General features: G+C 42.0%; 1 protein-coding gene across 1 annotated transcript in view; it reads right to left on the reverse strand.

Moving 5' to 3' along the window:
* LRP5 (LDL receptor related protein 5) overlaps window positions 1-23180 on the reverse strand; it is a 1269095-nt gene that overhangs the window by 1070351 nt on the left and 175564 nt on the right. The window contains exon 3 of the mRNA XM_040409022.1: window positions 21531-21728. Within this exon, the coding sequence (XP_040264956.1) occupies window positions 21531-21728 (198 nt within the window). The remainder of the gene's footprint in view (window positions 1-21530; window positions 21729-23180) is intronic.

The following is a 23180-nucleotide window of genomic DNA, read 5'->3' on the forward strand; positions in this document are numbered from 1 at the left end:
ATATGGGTGGGCCCCGTCGAGTCCCTCAACGAATTTCACAGTTTCTTGAACAGCATTTACGCAGAACTTCAATTCACCATCCACTCCGACACTTCTAGCATCAGTTTTCTGGACACTACAGTCATCATCACACCAACAGGCACACTAAGTACCGACCTCTATAAAAAACCAACAGATCGCAATAACCTCCTACATTACACCAGTTTCCACTCCATGAATACAAAAAAATCTCTCCCCAACTCTCAATATTCCCGTCTTAAGAGAAATGTGTCCAATAGCTCACAGCGTGAAATTCGACTGGGGGAAATGAGAGACCGATTCAGTGAACGTGGCTACCCTGAACATATTCTTGAAGACACAAGTCACCCAACACCCAAACCCACTAACACTACCGCCAAGACTACCCTAACCCGCATTCCATTCGTACATACATACCATCCCAGTATCAACAAAGTTCTGAACAGTATCCGCAACCATTGGCCCTTACTACAAAAAGCATGTCCCAAGATACAAGAGTTCACTAACCCCATTCTGGCGTGCAATCGTAGACCCAAAAATCTCAGAGACCATCTAGTAAAAGCAGATATTGGCCCACTACTCAATATTCTGAAACAAAGATTCCTAGGCACACCCAAATTTGGCACCTTTCCATGCCTCCACTGTTTCCAATGTTCAAACATCCTCAAAGGCTCTCACTTTCACCATCCCCAATCCGGACACCAATTTTCTATCAAAGATTTCTTTACATGCGACTCTTCATTCGTCATATATCTGTTAAAATGTCCATGTGGCAAAATTTACATTGGAGAAACCACACAGAAAGTGAGAGACCGTATATGTCAGCACAAGTCATCTATCAGACGCCAGAATCTTTTACTTCCAGTTCCATTTCATTTTCACCAGGCAGGCCATAACATCTCACAACTCAGATTTCAAGTCATCGAACATATCCCCTCACATAGACGTGGATATGACCGCATTACACAACTGAAAAAACGAGAATCCTTCTGGATACATACACTGGATTGTTTAGAACCTAAAGGTTTAAACAGGGATTATGAAGTTCAGAGTTTCATGTAAATTATATCTATTTTCCAATCAATTCCTCTCTTCGGTACACCATTGCACCCCCATCATCCAGTAGACACACGTATCCACTACATCCACATATCCATCAATACTAGATTCCACCAATACCGTTAGGTCACCACGTATATACAGTTATATTTGTCTTTTCATCTAGTCTATTCCAGCTTATAATATTCCAATTTAATTTATAGGTATCCTAACTACATCACCTATGGAGATCTGTATCCTTTTCCATCTCATCCTGGTAGTATGTATTCTTTTCATAGTATACCTTATATAGTCCATGATATCTTTATAAAGTGTATGATACAGTATATACCCGTAGAGGCTATAACATATATAGTTTATTCCTATAGAGTTTTGGATATTATACATGCACTGATCATTCATTTTCCCTCCCCCATCTCCTCTGTAAACTCTGTATACATCTCTCAGCGTTCCTATCACCCATTTCCTGTGGGTGGAACGCATTTCCTGTATGCGATTCAAACATATCCATGTCACTTCCTGCCTGTGAAACGCAAGGTGGAACGCACCACTTCCGGTTTCGCGATACCACTTCCGGTTTCGCGATACCGGTAGTGCGATTCGCGCCCATCTGGAGGATTTAATCAACACATCAAACACACTATGGGTGCGCTCATACCAACTACATGCAGTTGCATGCTACATCTTATTTTCAGCGCAGCATTACCTGGCTCCCTCCTCCTTAGCGGCGTGTGGTAAGTGTCAGACCCCTGGTCTCACTGTGCTCATTTAATAGACTGATTATGCTGTTACAACCAGATGACTTCCTGTACCATTCATGCTATACCAATCTGATGCTCCCCTGTACTATCTATGGATCCTCTCTATATACTCATTAGGACTATCTTGATTCCTGCATGCAAGGACATATTCCCTATACCTGTCCGTTGAACTTTGTCCTTTGAACTTTGCCTATGAATTTCTCTCTATGTACCATTCCTATGAACTCAATTTTTCTATGAATTATTTTGCTATAGTGGGTTCCTATGCACATCGTCTATGAATTTAACTCCAATGTCTCTATCCCCTATATATCTGTGGATCTCTGTTACAGCTCCTCAATTCCGTCTATATTACATGATCTAAAACTATATATCTGTGGCATATGACATACTGTTTTCCTCAACTATGCTCCTTAAGGTGTTGTTCTTCAGCCCACATCTGGACCTCTTGACAAGATCCTGAGACTTTCCTCCTCCTTTTTGATATTTATCACGTGTACATTCATCTATATGCATTAATATATTTATATGTACTACCAGAATCATGTTATTTTTTGCCATGTTGTTGGTAATCACTGATTGTAATTTTCTATAATTTTCTGTACTTACACAGTTTGAAAAAGGCATTTGTGCCGAAACGTCACACCAAGTGTTATTTGCCGCAATACAATAAAATACCAACAACAACCAAGCAAATCTCGCTGGAGTTTATTTTATCAATTATACATAGAAACATAGAATGTGTTGGCAGATAAGAACCATTTGGCCCATCTAGTCTGCCCAATATACTGAATACTATGGATAGCCCCCGGCCCTATCTTATATGAAGGATGGCCTTATGCCTATCCCATGCATGCTTAAACCCCTTCACTGTATTTGCAGCTACCACTTCTGCAGGAAGGCTATTCCATGCATCCACTACTCTCTCAGTAAAGTAATACTTCCATATATTACTTTTAAACCTTTGCCCCTCTAATTTAAAACTGTGTCCTCTTGTGGTAGTTTTACTTCATTGAAATATGCTCTCTTCCTTTACAGAGTTGATTCCCTTTATGTATTTAAAAGTTTCTATCATATCCCCTCTGTCTCTTCTTTCTTCCAAGCTATACATATTAAGGTCCTTTAACCTTTCCTGGTAAGTTTTATCCTGCAATCCATGTACTAGTTTAGTAGCTCTTCTCTGAACTCTCTCTAGAGTATCTATATCCTTCTGGAGATATGGCCTCCAGTACTGCGCACAATACTCCAAGTGAGGTCTCACCAGTGTTCTGTACAGCGGCATAAGCACTTCACTCTTTCTACTGCTTATACCTCTCCCTATACATCCAAGCATTCTGCTGGCATTTCGTGCTGCTCTATTACATTGTCTTCCCACCTTTAAGTCTTCTGAAATAATTACTCCTAAATCCCTTTCCTCAGATACTGAGGTCAGGACTGTGTCAAATATTCTATATTCTGCCCTTGGGTTTTTACGCCCCAGGTGCATTATCTTGCACTTATCCACATTAAATTTCAGTTGCCAGAGTTCTGACCATTCTTCTAGTTTTCCTAAATCCTTTTCCATTTGGTGTTTCCCTCCAGGAACATCAACCCTGTTACCTATCTTTGTGTCATCAGCAAAAAGACAAACCTTACCAGCGAGGCCTTTTGAAATATCACTTATGAAGATATTAAACAAAATCGGTCCCAGTACAGATCCCTGTGGAACCCCACTGGTAACATGACCTTGTTTTGAATGTTCTCCATTGACTACCACCCTCTGTTGTCTGTCACTCAGCCACTGCCTAATCCACTCAACAATATGGGAGTCCATGCTCAATGACTGCAGTTTATTGATAAGTCTTCTATGTGGGACAGTGTCAAAAGCCTTACTAAAATCTAGATATGCGATGTCTACTGCACCTCCACCGTCTATTATTTTATTCACCCAGTCAAAAAAATCTATAAGACTTGTTTGACATGATCTCCCTGAAGTAAACCCATGTTGTTTTTCATCTTGCAATCCATGGGATTTTAGATGTTCCACAATCCTATCCTTTAATAGGGTTTCCATTAATTTGCCTACTATTGATGTCAGACTCACTGGTCTATAGTTGCTCGATTCCTCCCTACTACCTTTCTTGTGAATGGGCACGACATTTGCCAATTTCCAATCTTCCGGGACGACTCCTGTTACTAATGATTGGTTAAATAAATCTGTTAACGGTTTTGCCAGCTCACCACTAAGCTCTTTTAATAATTTTGGGTGTATCTCATCAGGCCCCTGTGACTTATTTGTCTTCACCTTAGACAGCAAACTTAGAACATCTTCCTCTGTAAAGATACATGCATCAAACGATTTATTAGTCATTCTTTCTAGTGGAGGTCCTTCTCCTTTTTCTTTTGTAAAAACTGAACAGAAGTATTCATTAAGGCAGTCGGCTAGCCCTTTATTCTCTTCTACATACCTTCCGTCCTTTGTTTTTAATTTAGTTATTCCTTGTTTTAATTTCCTTTTTTCATTTATATATCTGAAGAATGTCTTATCCCCTTTTTTCATAGACTGAGCTAGTTTTTCTTCTGCCTGCGCTTTAGAAGTTCTTATAACTTGCTTGGCCTCTCTCTGCCTAATCTTGTAGATTTCCTTATCTTCATTGCTCTGGGTTTTTTTATAATTACAAAATGCTAGCTTTTTATTTTTAATGATTTGGGCCACTTCTGCTGAGTACCACAGTGGTCTCCTCCTTTTTTTGTTTTTACTGACAAGTCTAATGCAATTTTCTGTTGCCTTCAATAATGCACCTTTTAAGTAGTCCCATTTCTCCTGGACTCCATGTAATCCGTTCCAGTCTGATAAGGACTCATTTATGACTAATTTCATTTTTGAAAAGTCTGTTTTTCTAAAATCTAAAACTTTTGTTTTTGTGTGGTGGGACTCTTTCACAGTTCTTATATTAAACCACACTGACTGGTGATCACTAGATCCCAAGGTTTCGCCTACAATGACATCATATACCGAATCCCCGTTTGTGAATACCAAATCCAAAATGGCCTCCCTCCGGGTTGGCTCCTCAACCACTTGTTGTAGAGATAACCCCAGTAGGGAATTTAGAATATCTGTACTCCTGGTAGAACTTGCTATTTTGGTTTTCCAGTTTATATCTGGAAGATTGAAATCTCCCATAATGATAACTTCTCCTTTCATTGTCATTTTAGCTATTTCTTCAACTAGTAGATCATCTAGTTCTTTAACTTGACCAGGTGGTCTATATATCACACCTACACGAGTTACTGCATGGTTAGCAAACTGCAACGTAACCCAAACTGACTCTATGTTGGCCTCACCAACTTGTATTAGGTTAGATTTAATGCTATCTTTCACATACAGGGCCACTCCTCCTCCTTTCTTGCCTTCTCTGTCTCTTCTGTATAAAGAGTACCCTGGTATGGTTATGTCCCAGTCATTTCTTTCATTAAACCATGTCTCCGTAACAGCCACTAAATCTACATTCTCAGATGCCATTATTGACCCAAGTTCATTGATTTTTTTACCTAAACTGCGAGCATTTGTAGACAGGATTCTGAGCTTATCATTTCTTAACCTCTGTGCTTCTGACCTGTTCTGGCATTGTTTCGGGGGGCAATTGGACTCTTTTATTTTCACTCTTTTGCCCCCCCTTCCTAGTTTAAATACTCTTCCGCAAATTCTTGGAGTTGTTCACTAAGTACATTTGTTCCTTTGAGAGAAAGATGCAAACCATCTTTTTTGTACAGTTCCTTTCTATTCCAAGTAGAGCTATCATGAGAAACAAAGCCAAATCCTTGCTCTTGACACCATTTACCAAGCCATATGTTGAACTCCTTTATGCGCCTCTGCCTATCATTCTGAACATTATGCACAGGCAGAACTTCAGAAAATGAAATGCTGGATGCAAAATCCTGTACGTCATTACCAAGTGTGATAAAAGTTTTTTTTCACCTCTGACCCTTCATTGCAAGCCAGGTCATTTGTCCCTAGATGGACAAGAACATCCACGTCCCCTTCCTGCTTTGCTTGCTTAACAATATTAATAATACGTCTTCTATCTCTTCTAGCAGCAGGGAGACATCTCACAAAACCATTTTCTTTAAGCTCCACACTTCTTATGATTGAATCACCCAGCAACAGCTGCTTCCTTTGAGACTTCACTTTATCTTTTTTGTTGCATACATTAGACATAGGAGTCGATGGTTTCACACCCTCTGTGCTTGAGTCCATATCCATGTTGTCCTTACATTCTGAGAGTGCTGCAAATGAATTATGGAGAACCACCGACTGTGGGACAGGTCTTCTATCCACCACTCTAAGACTTCCAGAACCTACAGTAACCCATCTGCCATTTCTGGGGGTCCTCTGTGGCAGCTGCATTGCAGCAGTCCTAGCTGGAGTTTGTTTAACAGATAATTTAAATATTTCAGCTTTCAAAAATGCAATTTCCTGCTGCAGTAAGGAGAACTGTCTACAGATCTGACAGCATCCGAATCTCCAAAGAGTGGAACATGAAATAAATGCACAACAATTCCTGCACTGAACCAAGTCTGCCATTTTAAAGAGGAGAAAAAAAAAAAAAAATTTGTAACTTTAAATCAAACAAATCTTACCTTTTTTTTTTTGTATTGTTTCCACCTTCCAGCCTACCTCCTGACTATCTCCTGCAATATCTCTTTACTAGTACTTAATGTAGTACTTGAAGCTAGTACTTGCAGCTAATGAATTAGGCCAGCTAATGAGTCTGTCTCTATATATACACACACTGCTTCCAAAACTCCTCCCCCAGCAACAAATGTAACACCTTAGTGAGCTAGGCTCATTAGCAAACGCACAATAGCGGGGTGGGAACCCGACTCCATGCTCCATCACCTAGTGTGCCACACTGGTCTACTACCGCATCAAGTGACTGTGGAGAATGCTTGCTGGCTGGGAATCCAGTGTGTGTTGCATCTTTGGTCATCTGTGTAACTTTGTTCGCCACATGCTTTCCATTATATGGTTTTTCAGATTGCACCGGTGGGGACAGCAAACCATCTGACATAAGTCTTGCACAATGAAATGAGACTGGCATGAAGTCATACTGCAGTCCATCAATAGGGCCTCTGGTGTCTGTAAGGAGAAATGCATAAAACTTATAAATCCTTGCCCCCATATCACTCAAATGTGTAAAAGTGATCATAACAGCTTTTCCTTTTCCAGTGGCAAGAAGTTCATCTTTATTTCGACTATGAGAATCAAACAGTCCATATCTCCCAGACTTGTCTCTGAACAATGCAATGCAATATGGCACTGCTATAAAAAGTACATGTGTAACATCTGCATTGAGGCACTGAAGTCTTGTGGAGAGGTCAACAAAACAACCTTGGTTGTCACCGTCTACCGTGGCTCTCACACATCCCAATAACACTGGAGATTTAACAATGTTATACTCATTTGTCAGTGTTGACTCTGAGGGGCACTTGTTCCATTGTCAAGTGTTGGTGCTGATAGCCATTTTTTCATTTTAGAATGTTCTAGTAGGTTGGGATGGCTCACCCTCCAATTGACAATGAATGGGTGCTCCCCCTAAAAAAAGATAACCCCAATCTTTGAAGGAAAATAAATTAGAAGTATTAGTAAAACGGGCACACCTGCATCCGGAATCCCACAGAGCACTAGCTAATGGTGTTGCTAAATTATTTATTAGATATAACCATGAAATTCAAATAAAAAAGACGGTACCTCTATTAAAAACAATAAAATGACAAACAATACATACATTAATAACTGCTAAAATTGGTGTAACTGAACTGAAAAGTTAATTATGATTGCCAACAGACTTGTGGGTAGCTGTTGGAGCGTGGCCAATAAGTTATTTGATTGAGTCACCGGTTTTATTGCACTTGAAAAGTGCGTAGTTACCCTTTATATCCGCGGTTTTGAAAAAGTTCCAATGTAGCTGATGTTTTACAAATGAGTATGATTTCGTCTCAATTTATTGAACATATATTCGCGGCTATAGCATATTCGTTTGCTATTACACCATATAGTCTATTCAAGCTAGGTTACTCACTGTTTGAAGCGATAAGGTTTGCAAGTATTCGTGCCTGGCGTGGCATCCCACGTGTTGCGGCACAGATGGTCTTACCTCCGATCTGCTCCTGAGGTGAGTGGACAAGCTTTCAAGGTTAGGAACAGTCTGCTAGACGCTGGGATCTGTAGGTGGTTGAACTCTCTTTAGTGATCAGCGTTACCTCGTGTCTATTCATTCTAGACACGGCGAGACTCAATATGCTATAGCCGCGAATATATGTTCAATAAATTGAGACTAAATCATACTCATTTGTAAAAAATCGGCTACATTGGAACTTTTTCAAAACCGCGGATATAAAGTGGAACTATGCACTTTTCAAGTGCAATAAAACCGGTGACTCAATCAAATAACTTATTGGCCACGCTCCAACAGCTACCCACAAGACTGTTGGCAATCATAATTAACTTTTTAGTTCAGTTACACTAATTTTAGCAGTTATTAATGTATGTATTGTTGGTCATTTTATTGTTTTTAATAGAGGTACCGTCTTTTTTATTTGAATTTCATGGTTATATCTAATAAATAATTTAGCAACACCATTAGCTAGTGCTCTGTGGGATTCCGGATGCAGGTGTGCCCCTCTTACTAATTCTTCTAATTTTTTCGTTTTAGCTGTTTTATTGTTGTTCCATACAAGTTGTTGCCCTTCTTCAGTATTTGATCAAGATCATCCTCCCTCACATCAAGCTCAATGTGGTATGCCAAAAATGTCAGAGCCATGCATGTACACTGTTTGTTCCTTAACCTTCCATAGCCATGATGACCCTGATGAAATGATGCCTGCACAGATATCTCACTTGGTACACATGGTTCTTCCATGCCATGGTTTTCAGAAATGCCCATCACACTGTCACTGTGCTCTTGAACTTGACACTGAGTTGAACATGGGAATGACACCACAGGTTCACTATGTACCTCCTGGGCACAATCACTGTCAGAAACCTCCATTTCCACTATGCTGCTGTGGGGCTCCGGATCCCGAATGTCACAAACCTCCAATTCCACTATGCTGCTGTGGGGCTCCGGATCCCGAATGTCACAAACCTTCATTTCCACTATGCTGCTGTGGGGCTACGGATGCCAAAAGCGTGGGTATGAAAGGTCCAGTTTAGGCTACTTTCACACTTGCGTTCGGGGTTCCGCTTATGAGTTCCGTTTGAAGGCTCTCACAAGCGGCCCCCGAAACTGAAGTTTGGCACCGTTTGGCCTCCGTTCCGCTCAGCAGGCGAACGCCCGAACGCAGCTTGCAGCGTTTTGGTGTCCGCCTGGCCGTGCGGAGCCAAACGGATCCCTCCAGACTTACAATGCAAGTCAATGGGGACGGATCAGTTTGACGTTGACACAATATGGTGCAATTGCAAACGGATCCGTCCCCCATTGACTTTCAATGTAAAGTCAGGATTCCCTATTAATATACCATCGGATCGGAGTTTTCTCCAATCCGATGGTATATTTTAACCTGAGGGTTTAATTGTGCGTATCATAGCCCCCTGTAAGAGATCGGGTGCTGCCAGGCAGCAGGGGGGTGACCCCCCTCCCTCCCCTGTATTTAATTCATTGGTGGCCAGTGCGGCCCCCCTCCCTCCCTCCGTATTTACCTCATTGGTGGCCAGTGCAGCCCCCCTCCCTCCCTCACCTGTATTTAACTCAATGGTGGCCAGTGCGGCCCCCTCCCTCCCCTGTATTTAACTCATTGGTGGCCACTGCAGTAGTGTCCTGGTTGTCATGGTTACCGATCGGAGCCCCAGCGATTAAACTGGGACTCCAATCGGAACTCTCCGCTGCCACCAATGATGGGGGTGGTGGTGGGGATTTTAATTAGGGGGGGACGGGAGGCCGCACTGGCCACCAATGAGTTAAATGCAGGGGAGGGAGGGGGGCCACACTGGCCACCAACGAGTTAAATACAGGGGAGGGAGGGGGGCCGCACTAGCCACCAATGAGTTAGATACAGGGGAGGGAGGGGGGCCGCACTGGCCACCAATGAGTTAAATACAGGGGAGGGAGGGAGGGGGGGCCGCACTGGCCACCAATGAGTTAAATACAGGGGAGGGAGGGGGGCCGCACTGGCCACCAATGAGTTAAATACAGGGGAGGGAAGGGGGCCGCACTGGCCACCAATGAGTTAAATACAGGGGAGGGGGGCCGCACTGGCCACCAATGAGTTAAATACAGGGGAGGGAGGGAGGGAGGGGGGCCGCACTGACCACCAATGAATTAAATACAGGGGAGGGAGGGGGGTCTGCCCCCTGCTACCTGGCAGCACCCGATCTCTTACAGGGGGCTATGATACACACAATTAACCCCTCAGGTGCGGTACCTGAGGGGTTAATTGTGCGGATCACAGCCCCCTGTAAGAGATCGGGTGCTGCCAGGCAGCAGGGGGCAGTCATGTACACAGTTCTTTTAGTATATTCTAACTTGAAGCGTCCCCATCACCATGGGAACGCCTCTGTGTTAGAATATACTGTCGGATATGAGTTTTCACGAAGTGAAAAATCAGATCTGAAAAAAACAGTTATGCAGACGGATCCGTTCTGAAAGGATACTATTGTTTGCATTATAGGAGCGGATCCGTCTGTGCAGACACCAGACGGATCCGCTCCAAACGCAAGTGTGAAAGTAGCCTTAGTCCAGCGTATCTTTGCAGCTTTAGATCTCTTTCCTTTAGATGGCATGATGATATTCACACAGCTCAAATTTCTTTTTGCAAATGTACCTAGTTGAAACACCTCAAATACTATATAACATTTATTTCCAAACTTTTAAAGGGGTTGGCCACCCTAAGTATCAAAAATCGAAAGTGCCCCAGACAATCGCCCAAACTATGAAGTATTTATATCATGCTAAATGTGCTGGCTATATGTAATTTTTCTAATCTGTTCACCATGACATGTTCCCCTGAGGAGCTTCCTCAGACAGGCTGTGTGGGCGGAGCAGCTGTAAAGTGAAAGTAAATATCCCAGCATGCATTGCAGCAAGCATCTTCAGAGGAGTAGTCACATGACATCCCCACCCACCTATGTTTCTAAAGAGACCAGAGCCCCTCAGACTTCTGTACAGACACAGCAATAGAAAGCACACCCCAGTCCCAGCAGTAAAGAAAGGTCACTTCACTGGTAGTTGCCATCTTCAAACGGTTGTAGTTTAAAAATTATAAATCCTACAGCGAAGAGCTTTATATTGTAAGAATCACAAGACCCAGACCTACATTGTGATGCATAGTATGTCTCTGAAATATTAAAAATGAAGGCACAGTCTAGCTAGAGTGGAGTTTCAATGAATGTCAATGGGCGGCATGAGTTGCAAACAAATGGTCATATTGTGAAAACTATCAGGACTATGGCTTAGCTGTGGACATTTTTAGTGGCAACAGGGATAGCTGAACGTTTTGATAAGATTTGTGTAGGTGGGCTTGAAAATGAGGGAGTGGTGGCAGTTTAGAAATCATGTCCTGATTTTTCAGCTCACACTCTAGCTTTTGTCAGCTCCTACTCTAGTTATGAACATTCCACCATTAATTCCTACGGGACCAATTTCGCCACAAAAACGCTGATATTTCGTGAACCATTCGGCGAAACGTTCCACAAAGTAATAGCACACCAATCGGAAACAATCCGTACGTTTCGGTATATATTACTGTCTGTCTATGTAGTCTAAAAACTGTGGGAGGAGTTAGGGCTATAATAAGAATATACAGTGGGATGCGAAAGTTTGGGCAACCTTGTAAATCGTTAAGGAGACACACACAGTGACATTTGAAAAGTGAAATTAAGTTTATTGGACTTACAGAAAGTGTGCTATAATTGTTTGCATAAATTTGGGCACTGTTGTCATTTTATTGATTCCAAAACCTTTAGAACTAATTATTGGAACTCAAATTGGCTTGGTAAGCTCAGTGACCCCTGAGGGAGTAAAAGCAGTAACAGCAGGTGTATCCAATGAGAAAGAGTATTTAAGGGGGTCAATTGTAAGTTTCCCTCCTCTTTTAATTTTCTCTGAAGAGTAGCAACATGGGGGTCTCAAAACAACTCTGAAATGACCTGAAGACAAAGATTGTTCACCATCATGGTTTAGGGGAATGATAGAGAAAGCGGTCTCAGAGATTTCAGCTGTCTGTTTCCACAGTTAGGAACATATTGAGGAAATAGAAGACCACAGGCTCAGTTCAAGTTAAGGCTCGAAGTGGCAGACCAAGAAAAATCTCGGATAGACAGAAGCGACGAATGGTGAGAATAGTCAGAGTCAACCCACAGACCAGCACCAAAGACCTACAACATCATCTTGCTGCAGATGGAGTCACTGTGCATCGTTCAACCATTCGGCGCACTTTACACAAGGAGATGCTGTATGCGAGAGTGATGCAGAGGAAGCCTTTTCTCCGCCCACAGCACAAAAAGTGCCGCTTGAGGTGGGCTAAAGCACATTTGGACAAGCCAGCTTCATTTTGGAATAAGGTGCTGTGGACTGATGAAACTAAAATTGAGTTATTTGGCCATAACAAGGGGCGTTATGCATGGAGGAAAAAGAACACAGCATTCCAAGAAAAACACCTGCTACCTACAGTAAAATATGGTGGTGGTTCCATCATGCTGTGGGGGCTGTGTGGCCAGTGCAGGGACTGGGAATCTTGTCAAAGTTGAGGGACGCATGGATTCCACTCAGTATCAGAAGATTCTGGAGACCAATGTCCTGGAATCAGTGACAAAGCTGAAGCTGCACCGGGGCTGGATCTTTCAACAAGACAACGACCCTAAACACTGCTCAAAATCCACTAAGGCATTTATGCAGAGGAACAAGTACAACGTTCTGGAATGGCCATCTCAGTCCCCAGACCTGAATATAATGGAAAATCTGTGGTGTGACTTAAAGAGAGCTGTCCATGCTCGGAAGCCATCAAACCTGAATGAACTAAAAGATGTTTTGTAAAGAGGAATGGTCCAAAATACCTTCAACCAGAATCCAGACTCTCATTGGAACCTACAGGAAGCGTTTAGAGGCTGTAATTTCTGCAAAAGGAGGATCTACTAAATATTGATTTCATTTCTTTTTTGTGGTGCCCAAATTTATGCACCTGCCTAATTTTGTTTAAACAATTATAGCACCATTTCTGTAAATCCAATAAACTTCATTTCACTTCTCAAATATCACTGTGTGTGTCTCCTATATGCTATATTTAACTGACATTTTTTATTGTAACAACCAATGATTTATACAGGAAAATCATGACGATTAACAAGGTTGCCCAAACTTTCGCATCCCACTGTATATATATATATGAGATAACAGTAAGTGGTCTTGCCATGCAAGAACACTTAATCATATCTGTCCTGAAAATAACGGTGAGGCTGCCAGAAGCTAATAAATGCTTCACTTAGATACAAAGGAGCCTAGAATAATGGCTTTGTCCTTCCTTTGTCTTTTCCACAATAAAACTTGACAAAATCCACTTGTTACTCCGGAAGAGTGAATGGTAGAATACAGACTTCACCTTTGCCTATCTTCCTGGCTTTACACTGAGATATAAATTGGCTCCTCTGGGCCATGGAGTCCAAGAGAGAGCTGGGAGGAGAGGGAACCTCTCCTTCCCCCTTGCTCTTGACTCCATCTCCTTCCTCCACACACTATCTCCAACTCCTACACTCTCAACTCTCAACATTCCCTCTAACTAGGCCTAAACTGTGCTATATATACTGTGGTGCTACCACCATCTAGTGGTGGAATGTTTGTAGTGCACCTGACAGCCTGGTAACAGGAATTTTACAGAAGAATAAAATACAGCATGATACAACATGTGACATAACAAGCTTTTGCAGTGCCCACGTACACTAGTGGCATGCTGCATGAGGACAAGGTAAGACCTTGACAGGTTGTTGATCCAAGAAGTTATTCTGATTGCCCGATTGGAGTCAGGAAATAATTTTTTTTCTCCTAAAGTGAGGAAAATTGGCTTCTACCTCACAGTTTGTTTGTTTTTTGCCCTCCTCTGGATCAACTTGCAGGATAACAGGCTAAACTAGATGGACAGATGTCTTTTTTCAGTGTTATAAACTAGCACTGTCACATTGAGTTCAATGAGGAATGAAGGGTAAAATATGATTCAAAGTGACCTCCCCCTTCTAAAATGTATTTCCCATTGAATAAATTACAAGTTTTGCTATATCTATTTCCCACAAAACCATATATCAATCTGCTTAGCTCCTCCTGCTCTAAAACATACTGCTTGCATACTACTTTGCATTTTCATGGTGACAGAGAGCAGGATCTGGCAGAATTAAAGTTTATACTCACATAACTACAGAAGTTCCACAAAAGGTATGCTGTTATTGTTCAACTCAAGCACCCCTGAGGAAGCTGGTTATCACCAGCGATACGCATGGGGCAACGTTTCTCCATTCAGACCCACCTGAATGACTATATACCCTTATATCTTACTCCGATATTAGATGCTTGGATTTCACATTACTACTGATCATTTATCTTTTTTTCTGGGTTGCTTTTCATGTTGTATTCTATTGGGTATTGTCATTTTTTGACCACAGATATTGTGTCCACATTTGTGACAATTGGTGAGGACTGTATATGTGTCTGAATTTATTTGATATCAGCACATAGTTCATCGTATACAATTTTTTTTATCTTGTCTCTATGTCTGTGTAGTTCAATAAAATTTGAGCATTGATTTTATCATTGTTGTATGTGCGCTTTATTGTAATTTGCTTGGGCCATGTGGCCCTTTTTGTACATCTTGGTATTCATGGTTCCCTCAATTAACTGTCCCAACAGCCGTCAGCACTCATGCAGCCTCAAACCATGACACTCCCACCACCATGCTTGACTGTAGACAAGACACACTTTTCTTTGTACTCGTCATCTAGTTGCCGCCACACACGCTTGTCACCATCTGAACAAAATAAGTTTCTTGGTCTCATCAAGCCACAGGACATTGTTCCAGTAATCCAGGTTCTTAGTCTGCTTTTCTTCAGCAAACTGTTTGCAGGCTTTCTTGTGCATCATCTTTAGAAGAGGCTTCCTTTTTCAGACCAATGTTTATTTTCATTTTTCAAAGATATAACAGACTTACAATACAAGTCTCCAGAATATCCACCTTCCATTTTACCAAAGATCTGGACAGTGGTGAAAGATGCTGTGATGATGGTGGTATATTAATATAGTAAACAATAGCACAGTGCCATAATGTTTCGCACACACAGACACACACAGCCATATAAATTCAGCTGCATTTCAGGGACAGGGATGTACACTTGGCCCTTGGGAGTTTTAATCTGTTTCTAATTTGCTAATTTTCTGTTAGAAATAACTGAAATGGCACCAGACTGGTAGCCATTTCAGTAAGAATTTGGTTACCTAGGCAACCTGTCAGAGTCTATGTGAGCTGGATGCAGGAAGCCATTTTGGTGTTCAGTTGAGAGCAGCAGCAGAAGAGAGCTGTGTGGTAACAGCTCTGACAGGACACCAAATGTGTGCAGGACTCTAGACATAACCTAAGACCCTAGATAATACTCATTTATGAAAGGTATCAATTCAATGTTAAACCCCTTTTGTTTACATTTCATGCCCTATGTCTTGTCTACCATTTTTTCTGTAAATCTTTGAAAACGCATCTTGTTTTGACTGACTTTGTTCCATTAATAAGTTTCTTATTTCTTTTTAATTGTCTGTTTCCTTTCGCTCTGAGAATATATACAGCTTGAGAATCCAACTTCCTTCAGAAGAGAATTGGTATATTCCAGTGTTAAGATTTAATTGTATGACGATTGTAAATGTATGGGGACTGTATAATCAGATGTGGGTCATCTGAGAGAAGATTATTGTGTCCAGGAAAGTGACAAATAGGTCTTTTGGTATAGCACCCAAGTGTTACAGTGCGATAGGTCATAGGCGATCGATAAGATATCGATCGCCAGGGAGCAAGTTGATGCGACACACACACATTCTATGCTTAATTGACGGTAGATTGGCAATTACAGTAACAAATCCCTGATCTTCAAGTTTAGTGTGGTTCTCTTTACGAACCTGGTGGCAGCAAATATAGGGTGTGGGGAGTTTATGCTTTGATTGATTCTCGACACCCATATATTGTCACGGTCGTGTTACGCAGACAGACTCTTTCCGGCAGGCGCCTATGTTAACAGTAGCAACTGGAGGTGGCTGCGCCGGGCTTAGCTTGGCTGTAGGCACGGTTCGTGATAGATGCTGTGACAAAAGAACTAATTAAAAAGGAAGACACCGACTTGCACAGATCTCTTTGTCTTGCAATTTTTTTAATCTCTCCGTATTCCAGCTTGATCGGGTCTCTTCCAAATTGATCTGCACACACGTCTGAGCTGGCAGTACATAAAAAGGCTGGACTGGAGTAACTAGAATTCCCCTTTCAAGACCACAAAAGTCTTAAAATTACCATTACAATATAACTGAGTAATATACTTTATGCCGTGTTGCGGCCAAAATTCAAAGTCAGTCAGGTTAAACAATACAAGAAATTTAGTGTTTCACCACAAAGGGAGCGCACTGGGGACCACCCTCCCCTGCCCACTACCGTCTCACTTGTCTGGATATTCCCCTTTCACACATTGATCACTGCTGACATATTAGACGTAAGACATTTGGCTGGGCATTTGCCCGCTCAATACAGGAAGTTTGCCAAGGCTTCACATGATCCCAAGAGTGCCGCCTCTAGCACAATTGCCGGGTTATTGGTATCTGCCCGGATCCACCAACTTGCATATGTTAGTTGGACAGCCTAGTAGTATCTATATAAATTGGGCAAGGCCAGACCTCCCTGATCATATGGTGCTTTCAGAGTATCTCTAGCAATCCTGGGTTGAGTGTTAGGCCAGAGAAATTGGGTAAGTAGGTCTATCAATGGCCACAAAGTGGGATTTCTGAAATATCACTGGGGCGGCCCTGTATAAATACAAAAGCTTAGGTAATATTATCATTTTAAAAGCATTTATTTGCCATATTAACGACAGTGGGTCACCCATGCCTTCAGTTCCTGAGTTATATATTCCATAGTAGGAATTACGTTAAGAGGGGTAAATTGGCAGAGACCTTTATGTATTACTATTCCGAAGTACTTGAACTTGTCCATTACTACTAGTTTTGATAGATCTGAAGTGTATTGCCAGTCCACCTCATCCACCAGGTGTCATGCCCCACCCTGACGATGTGCGGAGGTCAGCCAGGACTGCAGCACGAGTTTAGTTTTTGTTTTGATGCCGTGCTGGATCCGCCTCGCATCAGGTGCACTGGGTGGATTCATTAGTTTAAATGGTCTCCAGCTAAGTGCTCTGAGCGGATTATACTGTTCATTTTGGTCTGGGAAGTTTGGAGGGAAGGTTGGCTGTCAGTTCCTGCTCTCAGCAGATCAGTGTAATGTCTTGTTTGGTTGTTTATGTCATCTATCCCATCCAGGTTCTGTGCGAGCAGGCTGCTCCTTTCTCCCCACTTCACCATCTCAGGGAGTTCAGGGTTCTGTCAGTACAGGCTGGAGGACACAGCAAACCTACCTTTAAGGTCTGTCTGTGGGCTGAGCAGTGCAGGGAAAGAGGTCAGGGATCAACTAGGAGGTGACCCTTCCCCTGTCTCTCGTCCAGAGCCTGGTTGGTGTGTTATCTGTTATACTGTGCACGTCCGCCGTGACACCAGGATAGCACAGATTTGGTCTAATTTACTTTTAAGACAGAATACCTCCCATAATTGTCCACCACCCCCAAAAGCACCTCTGAGAAATCCCCCGTGTCCCCGGTACACCAGCAGATCATCGACGTACAGGGGCAGTTTTCTGTAATCCCCGCTATATTCCATCCTTCTATCCTAATCCTATCTATCAAGATAGACAGGGGTTCCATCACAAGCGCAAACAAAAGCGGGGACAATGGACATCGCCGCCATGTGCCCCTGTTCAGAGGGAAAGGCTTGGATAAGCACCCATTTACTCGTGCCCTGGCCGTGGGTTGTGAGTAGGAGAGGCGCAACCGTCTTAGAAAACTGTCTGGGAACCAAAAACTCTTCAGCATCGCCCACAGAAAGACCCACTCCACCGAACGAAAGGCCTTATCATTTTCCAGGGAGGCTATAGCTCTATTTCCAGTGTTATCATGCTTTATCTGCAAGTTTGTGTAGAGTTTCCTAAGATTTATAACAGTGGACTTCCCAGACATGAAACCAGATTGGTGTGGCCCTACTATAGACAGGATAAGTTCCGCTAGACATGATGCCAGAACCTTAGCCAGTATCTTAGCATCTAGGTTGATAAAATAAATGGGACGATAAGAGCTACATTGATCTGGTGGCTTCCCGGCTTGTGGATCAACACTATCATGGCCTCAGAGAAAGAGGGTGGCAGCTCAGATACCTTCAAACTGGGCACGAATATCCTCTGGTTTACATATCTCCACACCCGAGTCCAGCCAGATGGCTGCTACCACCGTTTGGGGATTCTCCACCTTTGCTAAATATGCCAGTGCTTTCCCACTTTTATACCCCTTTCAGAAATAAACTTGCAATTGTGTAAGAAGTTGTTTCTGGGTGTATTCAGTGAGGTGTAGGTTATAATCCCTCTAGAGGGACAACCAACTCTCTCGACCTTCCTCACTAGGATCATTAACAAAAGCGTCCTAGTCTCTAATTTACTGCAAGTAATTTGTAGCTGAGCCCTATGAGTGGCAATTGCCCAGTAAGGCCACCCATAATTATGCCTTACAGGCCTCCCATTCATTTAGAGGGTTGGAAGAACCCGCATTCACTTGCCAGTAATCGTCTAGCTGCCTCCACTGGGAGTATCTGTAACCATATCGGGTTTAACCTCCACACCCTTTCTGGTTTACCTAGCAGCTGGGTTACAATGATCTGAAGTGGAGCATGGTCAGAAATGTCTCTTGGTAGATATGACACCCCTCTTACCATAGTTAGAAAGTCTGAAAGGCAAGATCAATACGGGACATAGTATTTCCTGAGGCTGAATAGCAGGAATATTGTCTAAGGGTCTCATCTAATAGGGACATACAAAAGGGTGTATACCCCTATTACCATCACAGGAGGACTACACAGAATGAGACTACAGAGAAGAATAAACCGTCCGTGTTGATCTACCTGTACTGTATTCAAATGAAAAGGCAGCGTCTTACTGACTAAGGCTAATTTCACATTAGCGTTTCTATTTTCCGCCAAAGGGTCTCAAAAACTCTTCCATTTTCCCCCATTCATTGTCAATGGGGACAAAACGTAACTGAACAGAACGAAATGCTCCAAAATGCATTCAGTTCCGTTTGGTTGTGTTCTCATACCAGAGAGCAGACCAAAAGCATACTGTGGTTCTCTTTCAGTCATGGGATGCGGAGCAAGACAGATCAGTCATGACCCACAATGCCAGTCAATGGGGACGAATCTGTTTTCTCTGACAATACAAAACTGATCCGTCCCCCATTGACTTTCAATGCAGTTAATGACGGATCCGTCTTGAAGATAATACAACCGTATACATTCATAACGGATGAAGATGGTTGTATTATCAGCAAAAACGCTAGTGTGAAAGTAGCCTAAGATGGACACTCCATGTGCATTATTCATGTATATCGCATGGTAAAACTGTCCTACCCAGGGGCGTCGAAGGGAGAGAGTACCTTGCGTTCTTTCAGGTGCATCTCCTGTAAAACAAGTATATCCAGAGCATAAGACTTAAAGGGAACCTGTCATGTGGATATTTGATTATAATCTAACTAATTATATACAATCATTAACTACTAAAAAGTACCTTAGATGTATTCACTGACTGGTGTGACAGATGGTTACCTCATAATATACACACAAAGATGCCGCATGCTAATGAGCTGATTTGAGTCCAGCGTGATGTCATTGAGTCCAGCGTATATTTAATTCAGAGCTATAGCCACTCCCCTGCCCACCTGCTGCTGGTTCATATGGAAACAAACTGTCATTCAGAAGCAGGTGGACGGGGAGAGTCAGGAGCTCATGAATATTCATGACTCATCATATCAGCTGGAGCTTTTCAATACAAGATGTTTGCAGATTGACTGGGTCAATTAAAGAAAGTGACCCAGCATTGTGCTAAGAGAATCAATCACTTATTTATGTTGCCCTTAGTTAGGACACCATAAAACTGGTGACAGGTTCCCTTTAAGATAATTGAAGACCAGAGATCTTTTGATTTTACAATTCCGGCCCCTCACATTCCACGATATTATGTTAAGTGTCGCCATAGTGATGACCGGAAGCTATGAAACACATGATGTCTACCCGCGCTGCAAAACCATACATACCTCCATTCATACCAGCAAAAACCTAAGTGAACCCCTTCCTGCACTTTAATATCAGAGGGTTCATAGTTGGAAATCTAGTAATCATTGTAGACTGCCTGTGCACTTCTATGGTGGCATATACTCCTTGAGGAAAGTCTTTAACCCCTAGTGCCTGAAGGTGCGGTACTGATAATCCTACTTACCTGTTACACCCGGATGAAGAAAGCTGGCACAGGAAGGAGCTCTGCATAGCACATTGCTGATACTGCCTGTGCCTGCTCCATATATTACAAAAATGAATCATGGCCCATTTAGAATAGTTTTTATTGAAAATGTTCAAAAGTTTATGTACACCTTAATCCCTTCCCAACCTCTGCTGTACATGTACAGAGGAAGTCCGGTCTTTAAACATGGTGACTATAGTTTTCTTCCATTTTAAACAGCAAATACTCAGAGCTAATGTCTGTGATTGTCGATACTGTTGATCACAGACATTTAACACCTCAGATGTTGTGGTGAATTGTGACCACCGCATCAAAGGCGGCTTTCCCCAGGAGAACTGCGCTCCCAAGTCCGAAGCGGCACCCCCACTCTGAGATTAGGGAACCTGTTCGTTCCTTGTGGTAGCCTTAAGCCTTTTGAAGGATCTGAGGCTACCACAGTGATCATTCCTATGAAAGGCTCCATAGGAACATAATGTAAGCAATCTTACAACAAAATAAAAATGACCAATTCTCAGTTTATTTGCTGCTTCACCTTCACCCCCCACAAAAAAACTAAAATCAATAAAAAGTGATCAAAAAGTATACTCTCCACAATGGTATCAATAAAAACTACAGAAATCACCCCACAAAAAATTAGCCCTCACTTAAACTGACATAACTATAGAAGTGTCATGGGGGGGTCATATGATGATGCAAAGGGGGAAAAAAACACCAACAGTTTTTTCAGTTTATTTTTTAAGTATTAAAACACAAGAAGAACTATATAAATATGGTATCATTATAATTGAATTGACACGAGAATGAAGGTAACAGATCAGTTTTACAAGTGGAATGCCATAAAAATAAAAAATCCATAAAACTGTGAAGGAAATGTTTTTTTTCCAGTTCCACCAACTTTTGGAAAATATTTCCAGCTTCCCACTACATTGCATGCAATAGTAAATGGTGCCAATAGAAAGTTCAACTTCTCCCACAAAAAACAAACCCTCATATGGTTACGTCATATGAGGGTTTACGTCTGCATGAGGCTTAAAGCTGTAGTGCCCTTATGGCGAATTATATTAACTAATTTAAGTAAAGGAAACTTTAAAACAAATTTACCTGAATGAACCATCCAAATTGGCTCTGTGAATAAAACTCAGTTTAGCATCTGCCCAATAAAGTTTCTGCTCATCCAAGTCGATTGTTAACCCATTGGGCCAATAAATATTTGAGTCCACTATGATTTTGCGTGTGCTTCCATCCATTCCAGCCCGTTCAATTCTGGGGGTTTCTCCCCAGTCAGTCCAATACATGTATCTGGAGGAAGAATACAGTAAGTCACAGACATGAACAATGTTAACAAAAAAGGTAACAAAATTATTAGCCTTAAAGGGAACCGGTCATCAACTTTATGCTGACCTCACTGAGGGCAGCATAAAATAGTGACAGAAATGCTGATTTCAGCAGGGTGTCACTCATGAGCTAAAAGTAAGTGATTGCTGAGAACCAGCATCATAATCATTGCAGCCCAGGCCTTGAAAAGAGTATAATCTACTTGAGAAGAGTTATGGTTATTCATAATCTCCTGCATGCTCACCCATCTGCTGATGATTGTCAGTTCTCTCCTAGAGAGATAGGGAGAAAACTAGATAGAAGACTGTCAGTCATCAGCAGGTGGGCAGGCAGAGCAGGAATTTATGAATAATCATGACTCTTCTCAGGTGGTCATGACTCTTTTCCAGGCCCAGACTGCAATGATTGTGATGTTGGTTAGGGTACTTTCACACTTGCGGCAGAGGATTGCGGCAGACTGAAGACTTCCTGATGCATCCTAAACGGATTGCTCTCCATTCAGAATGCATTAGGATAAAACAGATTAGTTCTTTTCCGGTATTGAGCCCCTAGGACGGAACTCAATGCCGGAAAAGAATAACGCTAGTGTGAAAGTACCCTCACTTTTAACTTTTAAATGACAGACCGCTGAAATCAACTCGCCTGTCTCTACTTTATACTGCCGTTTGTATGGGCAGCATAAAGTTGATAACAGGTTCCCTTTGAGGGCTCTTTACACAGGCAAACAACTGAACAGATTAATAGTAATGCTAGTTAGCGATGATCTGGAGGTGTACATGCACTGCCGATTATTGGTATACTACATATTTTATGTATTATACACGATATTCACACATTGCCATTAGATTGATCTAACATTGAAGGACATTTAATCAGGCAGTAATTATATTTACAGTCAGAAGCTATTTACAACTCCTAGGTGATGTCTAGAGGTTAGATTGGATAGATCCTTTTGTTTAAATCAAATGCAAAATTACCAATTATTCAATTAAAGAGCAAAACGCTTGTTTGAGCATCATTAAAATTATTGTTTCCTAGTGGCAGATCGTGCTGTTTAAACATGATCTGCTGCCGGTAAACAATGAGACAATGAGACAATATGGGGAAGAGCGATGGCACTAGGGATTGTTCCTCCCCATACTCTGGATGAGATCGGTGCATCAACGCTTCATTCCCGACAATCAGCTAGATCGTAGTCCCATGTAAAGGGACCATTACATAGAATATGAAATAGTTTGCACTGCTAAGATCTCCATTCCCATTGAAAGAAGCCAATGCTAAACTAGTGTCAGAGGTGTGAAGTTCCCTTACTTTGGTCAGTATAGCTATGTGACAGTGTATTTTATTTTAGTATTTAAAGCTAACTATGCATTTATACTTTCACTGGTGATTCATGCTCTAGCCACAACCTATTGG

This window comes from Bufo bufo, chromosome 10 (genome assembly GCF_905171765.1).
Source record: "Bufo bufo chromosome 10, aBufBuf1.1, whole genome shotgun sequence".
Classification (NCBI taxonomy): domain Eukaryota; kingdom Metazoa; phylum Chordata; class Amphibia; order Anura; family Bufonidae; genus Bufo; species Bufo bufo.